Genomic DNA, 19,487 nt, shown 5'->3' with positions numbered 1-19,487 from the left:
CTAACAAAATATACAAATTTAACAGGAAAAGGAAAAAAAGATGTGTCGAAGATGACATTAGTTGAAAAAAAGAATTACAGTTTCGAAACAATTTTTTCTTTTTTTATTTTGCAAAATAAATTTTGATTGATGTATATAGATTATTTAAAGACTTTTCTCATTCCTTTTAATGTATAAGTGATGATTAAAGAAGAAAATTGAACACTACATATTCTACTTTGGTGTGTTAGTTCGTGTCAAATATGTCTGAATTAAATTTGTAGATTTCAATAAAAATTGGTTTAATGCTTTCCTATATCTATTTTTAAATATCATTATTTTTTTGAATTTTAATATCAATACTTCTTTAATTCAAGCATAGTATTTTTCGAATTTTACATTACTTCAATAAATTTTAGCGGAAGACATTATGAAAGGCTAACATTGAAAACTTACAGTAATCAACTGAACTAAAAAAAAAACATACGAATAAAATATTACTAGCTATTTATATTACTAGTTATTTTCAAAAGAAAAAAAAGAAAAAAAAAAAATACAAATGGATAACAGGTGCATGTAACCATTAATGTTTATGATTTCGGTTTTAATAAAAAATGTGATTTGCTTTCTGAAAATATCACATTGCTTTAAATCATATCACTTGTTCGACGTCCTGTAGCAACGAAAGAGAAAACGCACAAAACCGCATAACAAATCTGATCAGCCTAAAAGTCAATTAAAATCTTTGATTTTTTTAATGCAAATTTACCAATTAAATAAAAAATTTGTCAATCATTTAAATTTATTACTTAGATATATGTAGACTTAAATATTCAAATTTTACAAAGAATACAACATGCATAGCATTCAGTCAAAGTTTAAATGCTATCAAAGTGTATGATAATATGATAAGTAATGAAATTAAAACATGTTTACACTGGTAATAGTGATGATTTCCTTGTATGCATTTGTTGATATGTTCAGTAGTTTCATAATTAATATTTTGTTAAATTATTTACCATTATGGTAGCAAAAGTTTAATTGTTTGAAAAAATATCACTAGATGTGAAATACATGAAATTGATTATAATAGAGTATTTGCATCATTCACGTTACTCTCGTGCACTGTTAATGATTGTTTTGCATAACTTACGGAAAATACACGATGTAATGACCATGCAATATCGGATGCCTGAATCAACAATTACAATTCATGCAAACAGCACAGAAAAATAATGACTACAACAACAACAGAAACAAAACAAACAATAACAATGACAATAACTTAAAAAATGATTTCTTCTATATTTGTTGATGCTTTTCTTTACTTTTTCGATCACTAACATATATTTTGATATAAATAATTAAATTGATATTTCAGAAGAAAAAAAAATGTGTCGACTATTATTTTAAAATTAATCATAATCATGCACTCTGCTTAATTGGCTCTTGATAGTAAAATATTTAAATTTGGCAATTTTTGCTAATCAAAAGCAATAAAAAAGAATGGAATTAAGATTCATGTGAAATCAAATTATTGATAATTATGCAGCAAACGGTTAATTGTTATAACAATCTTAAATAAACAGATATATTAACGGATACAATGGGTATGCTAACTAAAAGCATTCTATGTATATAATACAACACAAACTATTAAGTAAATGAAATTTTAAAAGTGCACTTTTAATACTTTATTCAAATCATACCATTTGGGATAAATAACGCCTCTGTATTAGTTTATTCTTTTTACGATCTGTAATATACAATAAACATTCATTACTTAGAAGTAAATGTGTAATATGTTGGAAAAATTTTTTTTTAAAATCTCCGCTTTTTGTGAGATTAAGACATGAAGAAATTCTTAACGGAAGAATAGGAAAGGTTAACAAATATTATTCATCTTTTTGTTTCAAAGTATATTAGAAGTAAAATGTTACAAACAATTTGAAATTTTTCGCAATTTTGCAAAAAGAGTAAAGCTAAGCAAGCAAAAGAATAAAGTAAAAATTTGTAGAGATTTTCTCTGAAAATAACATACCATATTCCTGAAGAACAAATACATTTCTACCAAGTGTACAACATTTTTTAAAATTGCTCAATTCAACGAAATGCTGAAAATGACCCGAATTTTAAAAGAAAAAAAGAACAGAAATTTTTTTGAAAGAAAAGGAAAGAAATAAAAATTTTTAATATAATATATTTATAAATTTATTTTAAATTCTGAATTTTTAAACAAAACTATATAATTTATTCAAAATTTTAAAATTTTGCAATGAAAAAATGGAATAATAACAGTAGCATTACCTGTCTATCTTCGAAAAGCAATGCTACACCATCTAATCGTACTTGTAGTATTCCACCTTGATTTGATTCCATATCCTGAATCGGAAATTCACCACCCAAATCTCGGCCAGATAGTGTAACTTTACCTCGTTTAGCAGCTCGCTCCATTGCTTCCTTCATTGTAGTATACAATTCGCGACACTATAATATTTGAGCAAAAATATGAATGCATTTAAATCTACAATGAAGCATTTAAATTATAGTCAGACAAAAAAATTTTATTCTTTGGCTTTATAAAAAATTATGTTTAACGTGAAAGATCACGTCTAACATGTGAATGCATGCATGAAACACGTAAGTACAACCTTTCTTGTGTAAAATTTGTGCATATACACTTTTCCTTCATGTCGTCGCCATAAGCATAAAAGACGTGTTTTGGGAGAATACGTCATATTGACTAGACGTTCATACCACCATCGTTCTGTAATAGCGCCAAGTACCGATCGAAGTACAACTGCGTCATCGCATACCTCAAAAAGCATTATCAAATTTGAAAAACTACAAATGACCATATTTTGTGAAGACAGAATTAAAGTGAAAGCAGAAAAAAAAAAAAACTAAGGCTAAAATCAAAACTAAACGACTTTTGGAAAAAAAGGCATAAATTCGACCTGAAATCTAATTAGACCTAAAAAGATGTTTTTAATTCTAATTTACCTCTATAAATACTAACGGATCTTGCGCTGTAGCTCCTTCATGAACAGTAAATAATCGTTTTTGAATAAGACGACTTCCGAGTGGTTTCAGTGGTATTCCATTACTTTGCTAGAAATAGATTTGATACAATAAAACATAACATTGATAAGACAAATAGAAGCAAAGGTCCAATTTGTTGATTGAAAAAAAATTAAGAGAAAGCTAACACATTGATGCAATTAAAGCTTTTGCAAATGGATTAGACAGAAAACTTCCGAAAGAAATTCAAGAGGTTAATCATCAAGTTCGTTCTAATTTATTCAAATCAACTTGTCAATGACTAAACTGATTACAAAGCAGAATACTAGGAAAAAAGATACACAATCTGTTATACTAACAGTTTTTGGAAGTTCATCCAAAAGTTGATTGATTGTTTTTGAATAAACCAAGCCAATATGCGCTTTACCTAACAAACGTCGTATTTTCTGAAATTTACTCTAAATCTTAATTCATAAATAAATATTGAAGAGTTGCAAGAAATTAGATAAACAATATAAAGATTTATCAAATTAACCAAAAACTATCTGGTCATTTAATACAGCGTAATCTTTTTTTTTAAAAAAAAAAATGTTGCGGCACGACCGAACGTCGACTATGAACATGCATCATTCGACCTCCTGTGAAGAGGCTTACAATACAAAGCATTAAACAGTGCCGTTTTAATTTCATCCTTTAATTGAACCGTGTAAAAAAAAACACACAATTTAAAAAAGTTCAACATAAAAAAAAAAAAACATTTTAGCTAAAGAAATAATGAGAAAACATATCATCATATTATAAAAGAATATCATACACTAAAATCTTTCTTTTTTCTTTTTAAAACTAAAATGTGCAGAAAATATATCGGAAAATATCAAAAAAACATTATACCTGTTGAACAGCTCGTTGACCACAACCGCACATAATCATATAAGATGTTAAATTATGAAGTAATGTAGACAATAAATGATCTTCCTCTAATTCTAGACGGCGCTTTTCAGATTCTGACAAACCACAATATCTATCAATCATTTCACATGGTTCTTGATCCATTCCTATAATATCGCGTTCTCGTGCAACCACATCGAAAAATGCATTTTCCCAAAAATCCATTTTTTGCCATAACGGATTTGGTGAAGGCACTAAATATAATTATAGTTGCTAAAATATTGAATGCATTTTTATCAAAATTGTCAAAATTAATCTATTTTTTCTTTCTCTCCTTTTTAATAATATTGGTTTATACAACTATCATATCATCGACAGATGATAAATATACTTTTAGTTAAGTACTTCGAGAATACAATAAAGTATTCACGTAACATTTTATAGTTTTAGAACTATGGCTTCATATAAATAAACCGCAAAATTGAACTAAAACAATTTAAGGGAATGAAAATAAGAAGCGGTTGAAATTAAACGAAAAGAAAATATAACATATCAAATCTTGATAAATGAAGTGTCGTATTGGTTTAACATCAGATGAGACACGTAATGAAGTTGTTGAATCTAGTGACAAACTATCTGGTGGATGCAAATTAAAGCGAGATTTCTGAAAGAAAAAAGTTTTATTATGTTTAATTTGACTTCAAGTTTAATTACATTATCACAAATGAAGTAAATGTATCATTGAACTCTAACTAGATGACTAAAGTTTTTCATTTAATTACAAAGAAATAATTACCGTTTTATTTTGATCAAAAATTAATCCAATTAAAGAAAGTGTAGTAATGCAATAATTTTCTAAAAAGTACAAAATATCTTGCAGTGATAAGACCAGCTATGCTTGCAAACAAACTTACAATGGTTGAACTGAATGATGGACGTCGAGATGTAGTCGAAATTTTTTCTATTTTATTAACAGGATTTAATTTTAATTTGGAATTTTTGGTATCAGGTGATAAAGTACTGTTTGTCTTCGTTACTTCTTCCAAATTTTTTGATTGGACATTAGGCTTTGACATTGATTGCGCATTATCACGTGTACTTGGACGAACTCCCGGCCGTGGTGGAAGTGGTGGTGGTGGACCAGTAGCTACAATATGATAATAGCATAAAAGTTTGGGATACTAATAACTACAGGTAAATTTACTAATCAGTATTTTGTAAAAGACTGCACAGAAAAATTATTTAGAATATTTCTTGTACAATAATTGAATATCTTAATGATTCTCTTCAAAATTCGTGGAGTTTAAAAAGATTGAATTACCAATCAAGAAAAAAAAACAAACTAAAGTCAAAAATAAGCATATAAAATAGTAATAACTACATGTAGCAAAAACATACGTAATACAATTTCATGAGAAATACGCGGTGGTATGGGAGGTTTAGGAACTTGATTTACAGGGAATGGTAGAGACGGCGGTGGTTGGATTGGAATTGGTGGCAGATGTATCGGTGATGAAATATCATGCTGTTGTCGCTGTACATCATATAGTGATGATGATGGAGTATTAAGCTGAAAAAAAAAAAAAGACAAAAAAAGACAAAGAAAAAGCAAGAGAAAAAAATTTCCTATTCGTAAATTCATGCAATTTAAATTAATCATAGAACAACTATCCTAAGTTTGTAAATTATCTTATGCGTAATTCTTACCAATTTATTGAAAACTTAGCTCTCAACCTCGTAAAATATAACATACACTTGAAAATAAGAAAGAAAAAGATTATAATAAAGTGTTCAATGAAATCACATATTATCTTGGAATTCTTCAGAGAGAAAATAAGTTCTACCAAACTTCTAGATGCACTTTGTGGTGATGTAACTTCAGTTTCTTTTGTCCAATAATGAGAATGGGCAATTTCAAGTACATGAAATAATGAAGCTAAACCATTAGAATCAGATGAATTGTATGAACATTCCAAACCAGCAATACATGTTTGCAAAACTTTCAAATATCCTTTATATTGATTTCGAGTTAATTGCTAAAATTTTTTTGCAAATAACATAAGAGATGAATGTTATTTGTTACATAATTAGTTTAATTGTAATTCGCATTTCTTTGATGTAGCAACATTATCATAAAGGCTTGGGAAGTTTTAATTTTAATAGCCCTTTGAAAAAGAAAAGTGATAGAAGAAAAAAAGATTTTCGAAAAGTTTCTTTTTTCTCTCACCATATCTTGCATGAAATCATCTTCATAATGTTGCACATCAAGACTGAGATTTAATTTGGAACAAACAAGTTGTCTCAAGCTTTCATCTTCCATTAATCGTTTCAATTTTGGATATGTGAAAACACCAACTCCTTGACCAGCTAGGATTTGATTACATATTTCGCGAACAATTTGTTGATTCTTACTGAATTAATTCCATTAAATCAACACTTAAAGAATAGAAGAAACAAAATACTGAATGGAATATAATTATCAAATATTTAAAGTAATATAATTGCTAAATTACTTAATTCATAAAATTTAACTTACCATTACATTAAACATCGAAATAGTAAAAAAATACGTAAACAAATTTTCGGAAGCTTTAAATAAAATCTTACAGATATAATCATATATCTACTGGTAAAGACCAATTTATTAGGTTTTATTAATGCTTAAATTAATGGACAAATTGAACCAAAAAAAAAAAAAAGAAAAAAAATTCGATGACTAATATTTTTAGCTTCTCATAAAAGGATTCAACCCAACATATAAAAATGCATTATTTAATCTGAACAAAATTACCTCGTTTTTCTCCTTTCGTACTAAATCAGTGTTTTAAACTAATTTTTTCAACAGGTTCTTTCTTTTCTTTTTTTTTTTCTTTTTTTTTTTTTTTTTTGCAAATAGAACAATTATTAGAATTTAAATGAACCTTTGTTGTGCAGCTGCATTAGCATTTCTGTCGCCAATCATGCTACTTCTTGTCCTTACAAGATGTTGACTTTGTTCTACTCGATTTGCTGCAGCTAAAGCAATTGGACGGACAGCTTTATCTCGTATAGCTTGAGCTTTCGGAGCTGTACGATGTAAAACCTGTAAGAAAGTGAAGAAATGATATAATTATTGAAAATAATCTTTTATATTTTTTGTTTTAACGATAATATTTTTATAAAATACAGGATGAAAGTTAGGATAATCTATTCTTTTTGTCCAATTATTACATCAAATTATCTTGCAGTAAATGAAATAATGAACCTGATTTAACATATCATGACTTCTCTCTGCATATCCATTAAGTGCATTCATGAACTGTGGTCCAAGAACTTTTTCACCTGAATCTGCTAATTGAGCCAAACCCTGTAAGCATATGCATTACATATCCTTTACACATATTACTTTATACAAAAAATTTGGATGACATGAGTTATTAATTATATGAAAATTTGAAAAAAAAAGTATGAAAAATGAAGGAATATGAATTACAAACCTTAATACCAGCTGCTTTTAATGGTGGTGTTTTGTTGGTTGCTGTACTGGTTGAACTTCCGGACTGGGATGATAGTCTACGAGATGCTAAGGTTTGACGATCATTTATCGGAGTTGATTCATTTGAAGGACGAAACGAAAAGTCACCCTTCATGAATACAATAAATTTAGAGTGAACATAAAATGTATATAACATTATATATCAATTAAAAAAATTTACTCTGCTATCTGATTTTAATGCCAAATTGTCGGCAAGTCTTGCAAAATCAGCTTCACTATCCATTGCTGATGTTGAAATTGATGAAGATGGTGTAGATCTGAAAAAACACATCAAACAATTTGAAGCAAATCACATTTTCATGAAAAATATTTAACGATAATCAAGAAGAATTGCAACTTCATGAGAAATATCCAACGATAATCTAGAACAATTCTAATTAATTCAGTATGTAGTAAAGTTTAAAATAACAAAATTAACTTACTGGCCACTGCTTGTCGAACTATGAACTGAGTGTACACTTTCACTTCTCGGAATAGCTAACGTCAGTGGCTCCTTATAAACGTCATCTACTTCTGCAAGTGATTTTGCTCCTGAAAAGGAAATAAAAAGTTTACAGTTTCAAAATTCTTTAACATACATGCTTTAAGTTTAAAATAATAACAAAAAAGAATGATAAAATATCCAAATTATTACCCAAGTGTAAGGATTGAATGTGATGTAAGGACTGAACTTAAGTTACAACAATGTAAAAGTATATAGCTCAAAGTCAAAAAATTAAATTATACACAAAATTTAGCAAAGAGTGAATATTGAAATTGTCTACAAATATGATATGTAGCATAGCATCAACCTTTTGATGATTACCAGCTTAATTAGATTAAATTTTAATCATACCGATAGATGTATCCGTTTGATCAGGAATATCGAACAAGAGATCATCAATGCTGGAAAAGCTTTCACCATCAGTATTTCCAGCATCACTTACTTCATCGCCGTTAGAATCTGAAACATAATACACCATTCACATGACTTTACATTATTTTTATTTTGTTAATTAATTTAGTAATCAACGATCAAAAGATTGATTTATGTTTCTATTTTGATGCAGAAATATTCTGAACGATGAGTAAGAAGCTTAAAAAATAGATGAAAATATTACCTGTTGCACTGTTTTGTCGTTCCTTTGCAGCTTTTTGCCATGCATCAACAAGCGTCGAATCATTCGAATATATCTAAAAAAATAACTTTAAACTTTTCATCATCTTCCTAGCACTATTCTTCCAACAAACCACTTTTATTCACGAGAATTATATATTTCTATCAATATCCATAAATCATTTTAGTAAAGCAATTCAAAAAAAAAAGAAATAATAACACTTCCTGTTTACTCTACTTTTCACCACTTCTTAATTGATTAATCGAACATAAATATTTTCGAGATTTTTCTAAGGATAAAAAACAGAAAAAAGATAGAGTAAGAATAACAAACTGCAAAATGAATAGGCATCAACGATTCGTTAAACCATTTTCCTTTATCACCAATTTGTTTTGGATCATCCGTTCCTGCCTGTACTCGTACATATGTTTCATTATGTGGACATAAGGAACATTCAGCAAAATATTCCACAGCTTGAGTTCTAGATTGTTTTTTTTTTTTTTTTTTTTTTAATTCTATAATATGGAAAAAAATGGAATTAAAGGAAATTTTAAAAATTTTTTGCAGAAAGAAAAGTTATGAAACATTCTTTTTCTCGTCAAACTTCATTAAAATGGACTGAATTTTCAAAATATATATAAATTGTAAAACTAACTTGCAAAGTTCAGCAATAAATTGTGTAAATTGCGGACGGCTACGCAGGAAAGATTCTGTTTGAAGTGCAACGACTGGTCGTGGATAAAGACGTAATGTACGCGTATGCTCACAAAAATTTGCAAATACATTTGCACTATTAAAAAAACGGATCTAAAAATAAAACAAAATTTTGGTCAATTTATGAAAAAAAAATTTTTATGAAAAAACGGTATTTTTTTAATATAATATTTCTAAATAATTAAAAAAAAAAACAAACAAACAAACAAACAAATAAATAAGCAAGCGAACAAACAAGTGAATGATAAACAAGCGAACAAACGAACAAACAAATAAACCGGATATATAAATGAATAAAGAAACCATAGCAACGCGAACAGCAATATCAACAGCGTCACTATCAAATGCAGAATTCATCTCAACCATTTCATCACTTTTCGATTCCATTTCTGGTACACTTAGCAATAATTTATCCAATGATTTACGTAAATTATTCTAAAAAAAAAAAAAAAAAAAAAAAAAAAAAAAACCTATTACAAAGTTATACGTTTTGTTCTCCTCTTTTTTTAAACAAATAAATTAAAATTTATAAATTTTTCGAATTAAAAAGCTAGTTTAGAAAATATACCCTTCTTTGTTTTTTTTTTTCTTACAAAAAAGGCGTCATTATTACTATGAAAGGAAAAAGAAAAGTAAATGTCAATAATAATTCATGAAATGAAATTTAGTTTTTTTAAGAACAAACCTTTAATTCAGTACTATCTGGTTCCGGCATATCAGGAATGTCAATATCATCTGATATCAATAATTGATTTGTATCAAGATCAACAACAATAACATCATTTGGTATATCAATAGCTTTATGGGCAAAAAATGATGCTGGTACACCGATTACAAATGGTGTCGGTGCATATAATAACTAAAATATGATGAAACTAAATATAAAACATGATATAAATTAATTGATATTAATTGCTTAAAAAAATATTCGTTATAAAGAATTGAAAAATTACCACATTAATTTTATAAAGCAAATTGTAGAAAGAACAATAATATTGTTAAAGATAAATTATATAATTGGTAGTAAATTTTCATAAAAGTCAGAAAAAACAAATTTAAAAAATTAAAGTAAAAATTTTAAGTTAAAATTACTTGTTCAGCTGAGGACATAAAAGATGGAAGTAAAGGTATAACGGGGAACATATATTCTAATGGATACATTAGAGCAACAAGTGCTAAGACGCACATACTAACAGCATTGTAATTACGTGATTGTAGAACAACCTAGTAAAAAACAAATTAATAAATTAATTAGTTAATTGATTATTGATTCGAAATTATCATTTTATTATTTGAAAAAGAAAAAGAAGCGAAAGAAAATTTCAAAAGCAGACTGTATGTAGTTAACTAATTTGTATAATCAATAAAATTAGATAAATTATATTTAAAATTGAATTAAAACAAAAATTTTATAATTCAAATAAATTGGTAAATGATGAAAATTCATTAACTATTTCTTTTGTAAAATTTTAACTAAACTTTTATTATTTATAAATATTACAGTGGCAAATGTAACCTTTGATTCAAGCATTATAGCAGCCATTACTTTCATAGCTGTATCAATTCCAAGAAGTTCAAGTGGTAAATGAAGTGGAAAATCAACAAATGAAAATCGCGTATGATCAGGAAGAGCAAATTCAAAAATTGGTATAATGTTTGATGGTAATACCTAATTAAAATTCTATTAGAAAAAAAAATTCATTTGCCAATTTTATATCTATAATATTGCTGAAAATTTTATATCAAACTTGTTTTATTCCATAAATTTTTAATTTTAAAAAGCAAAAAAAAAATTTGTTTTTAAACTTCAGTAATAAATATTGCAATACGAAAAAAGAAAAAAAAAGATAGGAAAATAAAAAAAAGAATAAATTCAAGAAAAACAAAAAAAGATACACTTACCTCTAAAAGTATCTTAGTTTTTCCTGGAACAGAAACTGGTGCACTTAATAACATCAAAATCCATGTTTCCAATTCTCGAATATCTTGCATAACCCTTGGTGGTATTGGTTCCGTCCAACAACCCGTAAGTATTGCCCAAATCATATCTCTAGAAATGCAAATATTATGTATAAATGTTAAAATGCTATAGATTATGACAAAAAAAAAAAAAGCTTATCAAATTTTAATTTAAAAAAAAGACAAAAAGAATTTTAATGAAAAAGGATTACTTTGAATATTGTCCACCTTCGCTAAGTCTTTGACTACAACCATCGATCAATCTCTTCAATAACACCAGCAGTTCTCGAAATATGGAAAGAAATGGATGATGGCTAATCAAGCATAAGCTTGTTAATGAAAGCCTTTGATCAAGTCTGTAGAAATATTTTTTATGATTGATTTCTGAGAAATATCCATAAAATATTACATGAATAGACGATATTTTCGGATATTTTAAAATAAACTTAAGAGGCTTACAAAAAAATACACTTTTTTTTCTTTTTTTGGTTGGTTAAATACCAAGAAATTTCTAATTAGTTTCGTAAATTATTTTGATAAATATTTCTTTCATCTTTTTAAATTTTTCGTAACTGATTGATTAAATTTAACCTTTTGTGAGAACGATTACTGCTCAAAATATTTTTACCATCCATAGATGCAGTAGGATATTTTTCGTAACTTTGCAAAAAATTTAAGCAAATTCCATAGCGAATTTTTGCTGAATCTTTTTCAGTCAATGTAAAAACAAAATTTGTTGTTTCTCGATGTGAATGAGAATCCCGTGGTACTTCTAGAAAATAGTATTTGTTTGATTATGTGGATATTATTAATTAATTAACAAAATTTTTTAACGATGTAAGTAAGTTGAACTTTTTCGTCAATCAATTTCTAATAAATAAAAGTTTTACGAAAAATTATTTTCCTTTTTTTTTGGGGGGAATATTTTTGGCATTTGTGTAAAAATAATCAGCTAATTTACCTTTTGTGATACAACCTTCAGGTTGACAAAATACTGTAACATCGGTAGGAAGAAAAAAATCCTTGTGATCATCATTTGGATAACGTCTCAACAATTCAGGTGTTACACTTTGTGGCATTGATGATGATGATGCATCATTAATATTTGTCTGAGATATATATTTTCCACGACGTCGACCAACTATCACCTAACAAATTTTCATTATCAAATTATTTGAAATTTTAACTGGCCTATAATTATTGCTATTAGCACTGGAAGTTTTTGAAGAAAAATAAATCATTGACTTTTTCTTTTATTATTTGAAAATCATAACTGGTTTTTAACTGACTAGTTTTTTTTCGAAATTTGCATATTAAAAAAAAATGAAAAAACATCAATAGATTTATTAAATTTACTGAATCAAGAAAGTTTAAAATTTAAAAAAAAAAAGAACTTTATATATCTAAAAAAAAATCAAGGAGCTTTAGTAATTTCATCAAGAAAAAAGACAAAAAATACCAAATAATCAATTAAACGTGGACAGAGTTCTTTTCCTTTGCATCCATTTGACATTATTTGGTTAAATAATGATAAAAAAAGTGAATCCAATTATTTTACTTTTATCTGAAAGCAAGTAGTAAAAATAATAATAATAATAATAGTTCTAGTTTAAATTTTAAAAATATTGTGAAAATAATATCAAAAAAAAAGAAATAGAAAGAAAAAAATTGGAAGAGATTTGATCGAACTGATCATGATAAGCTTACCAGAAATTGAATAGAATCAAACAAAATATTATACGGTATATGGCTCAAATAAAATTGGGAATTGTTGATGATAATGATTATAACAACAATTTATTATTATTTTTTAAATTGGATTCAAGGATTACTATTATTAATGATAAATAATATTTTGCTATTATTAGATCTAAATATAGTACGAAAATTTCCACAAAATTATTTTTCCTTTCAAACAAAATTTTTTAATTGTTCCAGAATAAAGTCAAAATAAGTTTTTGATCATTTTTTTTTTAAATTATTAACTGACTTTTTAATTATTTCTCTTCCTTTTATATCATAAGTAGTTAACGAATTTAAGAGAATAGTTTCTGTAATTGCTCATATCTATTTTGTTTTCTGCTTACCATTAGTAGATTTGAAGGTATACAAACATGTGTAGATAAATACTCATATTTCTATTGAACAATTCGATTAAATTTTAATCAGTCTCAGTCGGGTAGTGTTAATAATTACTGACGTGAAATTTATTAGGAAGTGTTGAGAGACATAAATTTGATTAAACGAAAAGCCGATAATGAAATTTGCTATGTTGAAGTATAAATTTGATTAAACGGATAATTACTAAAAATTTCACACAGTGCACTGAAAATTGCCTAAATTTAGTCTAAATAGTAATCAGTAAGATAAGAAAACACAGAATTATTGTTATTGTTATTATGTTTTAAATATTTTCAACCAGTAATGTTATCAATGATAAAATAACATTTCAAGAAATTATACATATATCTTGATAACGAAGGAATAGACTATGAGATGAATTATTATTACATTTGTTATCAATATTCTCGTAAAAAATTTCAACCATTTTTGTTTTCTTATAATTTTTTTCTTTTTAAATAACATACAATATGAAGATTTGATTTAAGCATAATAATTATGATTGCGCTAATTAAAAAATAAATAAAGTTAAAATTTTTTCTAGAAAAATATAACCAACTTCTTAAATGATGAATATTACATATGAAAATAATACAGTCTATTTAATTAATCATATTTAATTAAAATTTCTTGAAAAAAAAAAAGAAAAAAAGCCTAATAAATGTAGTTTTAATCAAAAGATAAATTTTTATTCGTTCTTTAATTTTATTACATTTTTATGTACGATAAAAATTCATTCGCTTATAAAATTTATATATATATATTTTAAAGAAAAAGAAATTTCATTATTTCCACTTGTAAATTTATAAATATGGTCTTTTCGATAAGTGTACATATATGTCTTTAATATTATAGAGAGTAAAAGAGATAGAGAGAGACAGAAGGGAGAGAAAAAGAAGGAAAGAGAAAAAGAATGGAGTAATAAAATCCATTTCTGAATATTATCTCTCTGAGAATAAAATGGCTTCGATTTAAGATTAAGTCGTTTATTAAAATGATGCAAGTAGTTGAAATTAGCTAAGTTAAAATGAGTGGTGAATAGTTACTTGTTGAGAATAAATGATAAATGATGTAAATGAATGTGTTTTTTTTTTTCCTTTTTAAGATATATCTATGCATTTTATTTGCATAGTAAAAATTCGAAGTAAAATAAAAAATAAAATGAAGTTTTTTTCTTTTTTTGCAAAAAAAAGAAATACACTTATTGTTAAAAATAAATTATTTACTGTATTAGAAGAGAAAATAATGGGAACAAATTTACTGTATTAGAAGAGAAAATAATATTGATAGCTTAACATTTTGCAGTTGTTTTCTTTCTCAGCTATATTGGAACTCAAAATTCTAAATAGAAAAAAAAAACGAACATAAAGAGAGATATTAACAGAATCCTATTTGATTTAATTTGTTTCTGAAAATGATAGAAATTGCGAATAACGTTAAAGTATTAGATTATAATTCAAAATTCAAACTTATAAAAAAAAGTTTTGATAATTGAAATTATGAAAATGATTATGAATGATAGCTGCTTGAAATATATATATATATATATATAACAATTACGTGCAAGATACTGACTGGCTTGAAATGTTAATCAATGGCAATATTATAATTTAAAATTTGAAAGAAAATACAAATTATTTATTAACTTGAAAAAATGTATTGACAAAAAAAAAAAACCAAAAAAAAAACCAAACAGTAGATCAAATAATGGGTATGTGATATTACTAATGCTGCTACGATTCCCATTACTGTTAGCATCAATGCCATCATTATTGTTATTATTATCATTACTATTACCAATTACTAATTATTATTATTGTCGTTAATATTATTTCTTAATCATTACCATTGCTAATATTATCACTGCTACTAATCACTACACCAATATTTTTATCAATGTTTAAAAATAACAAGCAATGGTGTTCAATAAAAAGAAAGAGAAGATAGACAAGGAATAGACTGATTACATTCTAAACAAGAAATAAAAGTAAATTTCGACTACTGAAATAATTTTAATCAAGTCATTTTTATTCCTTGTTAGAAATATCACAATAACTTAGATTTGTTAAAAATTTCCTTAAAAATGTACTAAACGATAAATAACATAACTCACTGAATAATGACAAACAGTAACAAATAATGGTGATAATAATAAGATTGGTGTATATATTTTTTTATTATTAAAATTATTAACAATATTAATGTATACAATAATAATTGATAATAATAATAATAATGATAAGAATAATACAAATTAATATTATTATTAATAATATTAATAATTATTAATAATAATGATTTTAATAATGGTAATAAGAATAATAACAATTTCACAATAATAATTGATAATAATAATAATAACAATAATAATAATAATAATAATAATAATAATAATAATAATAATAATAATAATAATAATAATAATAATAATAATAATAATAATAATAATAATAATAATAATAATAATAATAATAATAATAATAATAATAATAATAATAATAATAATAATAATAATAATAATAATAATAAATAATAATAATAATAATAATAATAATAATAATAATAATAATAATAATAATAATAATAATAATAATAATAATAATAATAATAATAATAATAATAATAATAATAATAATAATAATAAAATAATAATAATAATAATAATAATAATAATAATAATAATAATAATAATAATAATAATAATAATAATAATAATAATAATAATAATAATAATAATAATAATAATAATAATAATAATAATAATAATAATAATAATAATAATAATAATAATAATAATAATATAATAATAATAATAATAATAATAATAATAATAATAATAATAATAATAATAATAATAATAATAATAATAATAATAAATAATAATAATAATAATAATAATAATAATAATAATAATAATAATAATAATAATAATATAATAATAATAATAATAATAATAATAATAATAATAATAATAATAATAATAATAATAATAATAATAATAATAATAATAATAATAATAATAATAATAATAATAATAATAATAATAATAATAATAATAATAATAATAATAATAATAATAATAATATAATAATAATAATAATAATAATAATAATAATAATAATAATAATAATAATAATAATAATAATAATAATAATAATAATAATAATAATAATAATAAATAATAATAATAATAATAATAATAATAATAATAATAATAATAATAATAATAATAATAATAATATAATAATAATAATAATAATAATAATAATAATAATAATAATAATAATAATAATAATAATAATAATAATAATAATAATAATAATAATAATAATAATAATAATAATAATAATAATAATAATAATAATAATAATAATAATAATAATAATAATAATAATAATAATAATAATAATAAAATAATAATAATAATAATAATAATAATAATAATAATAATAATAATAATAATAATAATAATAATAATAATAATAATAATAATAATAATAATAATAATAATAATAATAATAATAATAATAATGATAAGAATAATACAATAATTATAACAATTATAAGAAAAAACTAATGAAATCATTAGGAGTATGATGATTTAAAAACGTTAAAATAATGTTACAAATGATTATTTACGAAGTCTACAACTAATAGTATATATATATATATATATATATATATATATATATATATATATATATATAAGAAAAAAAAGCTGATTACATTATATTCCAATAAAAGAAACAAAAGAGATTTTAAAAAAGGCGATGATTATTTGAAGTGAATAAAATTTATAAACTAAAATTTGAATTCTTTTAGAGAGTGTGAAAAATTTTCCAGTACCCTAAAAATATTAAGCATAAATAAGTAATAAATGAATATCGAAAGGAAAAATGAAAAGGAACAATTTGCATGGAAAAATAGGCAGAATGCTAAGGCAGTGAAATAGATGATGATGCCAAGGCTTTTTGTTTGCTTTTATCGGTTTCCATCCAAACAAGCTGAGCCAGTCAATCCATCGTTTTTCTCTTCATTCTCATTCAATCCACTTTCGCTATCCTTTTTAATCCTAATTCTTCAACTTTTCCATCTATTACAACTAGTTTCTGACTAGTTGTAATAGATGGAAAAGGACCAATCACAGGGACCCAATATGAATTTCCATCGATCACACTATGACTAATGGCTAATATTTATGCTTTAAAATGCTAACACTCTCATGCCTTCTTAATTTCTCTTTTTTAAATCAATGATATGAAGTAATCTCTATATCCTTTTATGCTCGCTCGCATACACATATAAAAATATATGGGTGTGTGTGTGTGTGTGTGTGTGAATGCTTTTCAATGCATAAAATTATGGAAGAACCAGGTAATATTTTACTTTTCCACTTACCATTTTATCCGTTATCAATATATTTCTTCTCATTTATACCTTCCTTTTCTTCTCTTTTCATTCTTTTCCTTTTTTTTGCAATTATAATTATACTTCAACTTTTTATTTTAAAAAATTTGGTAACGAAATTAAAAAAAAGTATTGAATTCTAAAATGTTTCAGATTTTTGCGACATATTAAAATTGTTAAATAATTAAAAATTTTTTAATAAATTATCCATTTATAATACAATGTTATGTTCTTCAGATCACTGTTTCTTTTTCTCTCTTTGTTTTTTTGAAAAACAATTTATTTATTTTTTTATGTGCTGCTAAATTAAAAAAAAAAAATTGATTTAGGCTAATATTAAATCGAAAATCGTGAAAAAAGTAGACAAAATTAAAATATAAACTCCAAGAGAATTACTACGAAAGTTAACATTACTTATGTCAAATGGGTTAAAGGTAATTTTTTTCCTAATATAGCTCAGGTTTAAAAACAAATCCAAGCATAAAATAATGTATTATTTAGCATTTTATGAATTTGGTTTAAATTAAATATATGATGAAATTAAATGTATTAATTGAAAAAATTCAAAGTTTTAAACGTCTTTTTTTGTCTTCGTTTTTTTTTTTTCAAAAAAAAGAGCAAGATAAATTGAAATTGCTTTAACATTTGAAACAATATTTTAAGAAAAATGTAATCACGAAGCTTAATAAGAAATTTTTAAAATATAATCCTTTCAAAAAAATTTGTTTTGAAACAAATTTTTAAAAAATGGAAGAAAAAATTTTTACATATTTATTTCATTTACAGTTTTATAATCAAGTGAATGATGAAGGAATAAATAATAAACTTTTTAAAAATGATGAGTCAAAAATATTAATGCCTAATCATATCTAATGTACTGTAGAACAAATCTTCAATCTAATATCGATAAGCAGTTAACTTTTCTGTTGTCATATAAGGAATAGATAAATTACAGTGATGTGCCAGAAAGTTTTAGCGTCATAATATGTTATCATATGCGATTATAATTTTTCTTCAAATATTTTTGCTTCTTTCTTCTCTTTGCAATCTTAGGTAAAATTAGTTTCATTTTTTTTTTTTTTTTTTTTTGGAAAAAAAGGCTGAAAATATGATAAACAAAATTTCTACATTGCTTGTAATGATAACGATAAAAGTTGATTTAAATAAATTAACAAGCAAACGAAAAAGTAGAAAGAAGCATCTCTTCATGTATATATATATATTTAATGACAAATAATATTTCAAAATTAATGTATTTTTGATTAACATTTGATCAATAATATTGCTCAAAGCGTAATATCGATTTATTCAAATTACGATTAGATATCAGTCAATTATTGAACAAATGAAAATAAAAAGGTTGGAAAGTGATTTCAATGAATATACAAAAATGAATGATAAAAAAAACGAAGTACTTTTTCGCAAATATTTCTCTAAAAAAAAGAAAATAGCAAATAATATTTCAAAGAATATTATACTTTTGATCGAACTGGATCGTAAATGAATTTATTAGCAAAAATGAATTTAACAAAATTGACCTTTACTTCATCAATAGTTCAAATATTTCATGAAATATTTCGAAAATTTCAAGATTCTCATTCCTCAATTTAAAGCAATAATCTTTATGGCTCGATTTTAAAATTAACTCTAAAAAACACTATGAATTCGCATTATCATTATTATAGTAAGTATTGAAAAATTAATTTAACGTAATTTAAATAATTGCTACAGATGTTTTCATATATATTAAGTTGTAAATTATTGAG

At 24.0% G+C, this 19,487-nt stretch overlaps 1 protein-coding gene across 2 annotated transcripts; it reads right to left on the bottom strand.

Annotated features, from left to right (window-relative positions):
• Nucleotides 1–626: 626 nt before the first annotated feature.
• On the bottom strand, nt 627–12,706 carry Bma-aex-3 (the record flags this gene model as incomplete). Of its 2 annotated transcripts, XM_043074423.1 has the most annotated exons (31): nt 627–704; nt 1,689–1,735; nt 2,021–2,093; nt 2,287–2,466; nt 2,631–2,795; nt 2,983–3,090; nt 3,360–3,446; nt 3,892–4,142; nt 4,438–4,552; nt 4,803–5,035; nt 5,287–5,458; nt 5,733–5,924; nt 6,116–6,299; nt 6,810–6,970; nt 7,133–7,234; nt 7,365–7,511; nt 7,584–7,680; nt 7,846–7,954; nt 8,259–8,366; nt 8,524–8,596; nt 8,854–9,001; nt 9,176–9,327; nt 9,538–9,669; nt 9,920–10,093; nt 10,327–10,458; nt 10,751–10,903; nt 11,137–11,284; nt 11,406–11,549; nt 11,785–11,965; nt 12,155–12,341; nt 12,653–12,706. In XM_043074423.1, the coding sequence occupies 31 exons, from the start codon at nt 12,704–12,706 to the stop codon at nt 627–629; spliced, it is 4,287 nt and encodes a 1,428-aa protein (XP_042930357.1). The 2 variants fall into 2 exon arrangements, with proteins under 2 accessions (XP_042930357.1, XP_042930358.1); XM_043074424.1 differs by lacking the exons at nt 9,176–9,327; nt 9,538–9,669; nt 9,920–10,093; ... (5 more) ...; nt 12,155–12,341; nt 12,653–12,706 and having other exon boundaries at nt 8,854–8,871.
• Nucleotides 12,707–19,487: the final 6,781 nt, after the last annotated feature.

The sequence above is a fragment of the Brugia malayi genome, assembly GCF_000002995.4.
Source record: "Brugia malayi strain FR3 genome assembly, contig: Bm_v4_ChrX_scaffold_001, whole genome shotgun sequence".
Taxonomy (NCBI): Eukaryota; Metazoa; Nematoda; class Chromadorea; order Rhabditida; family Onchocercidae; genus Brugia; species Brugia malayi.
Note: the sequence above shows the minus strand (reverse complement) of the source record. Positions and strands in the feature narration are given on the sequence as shown.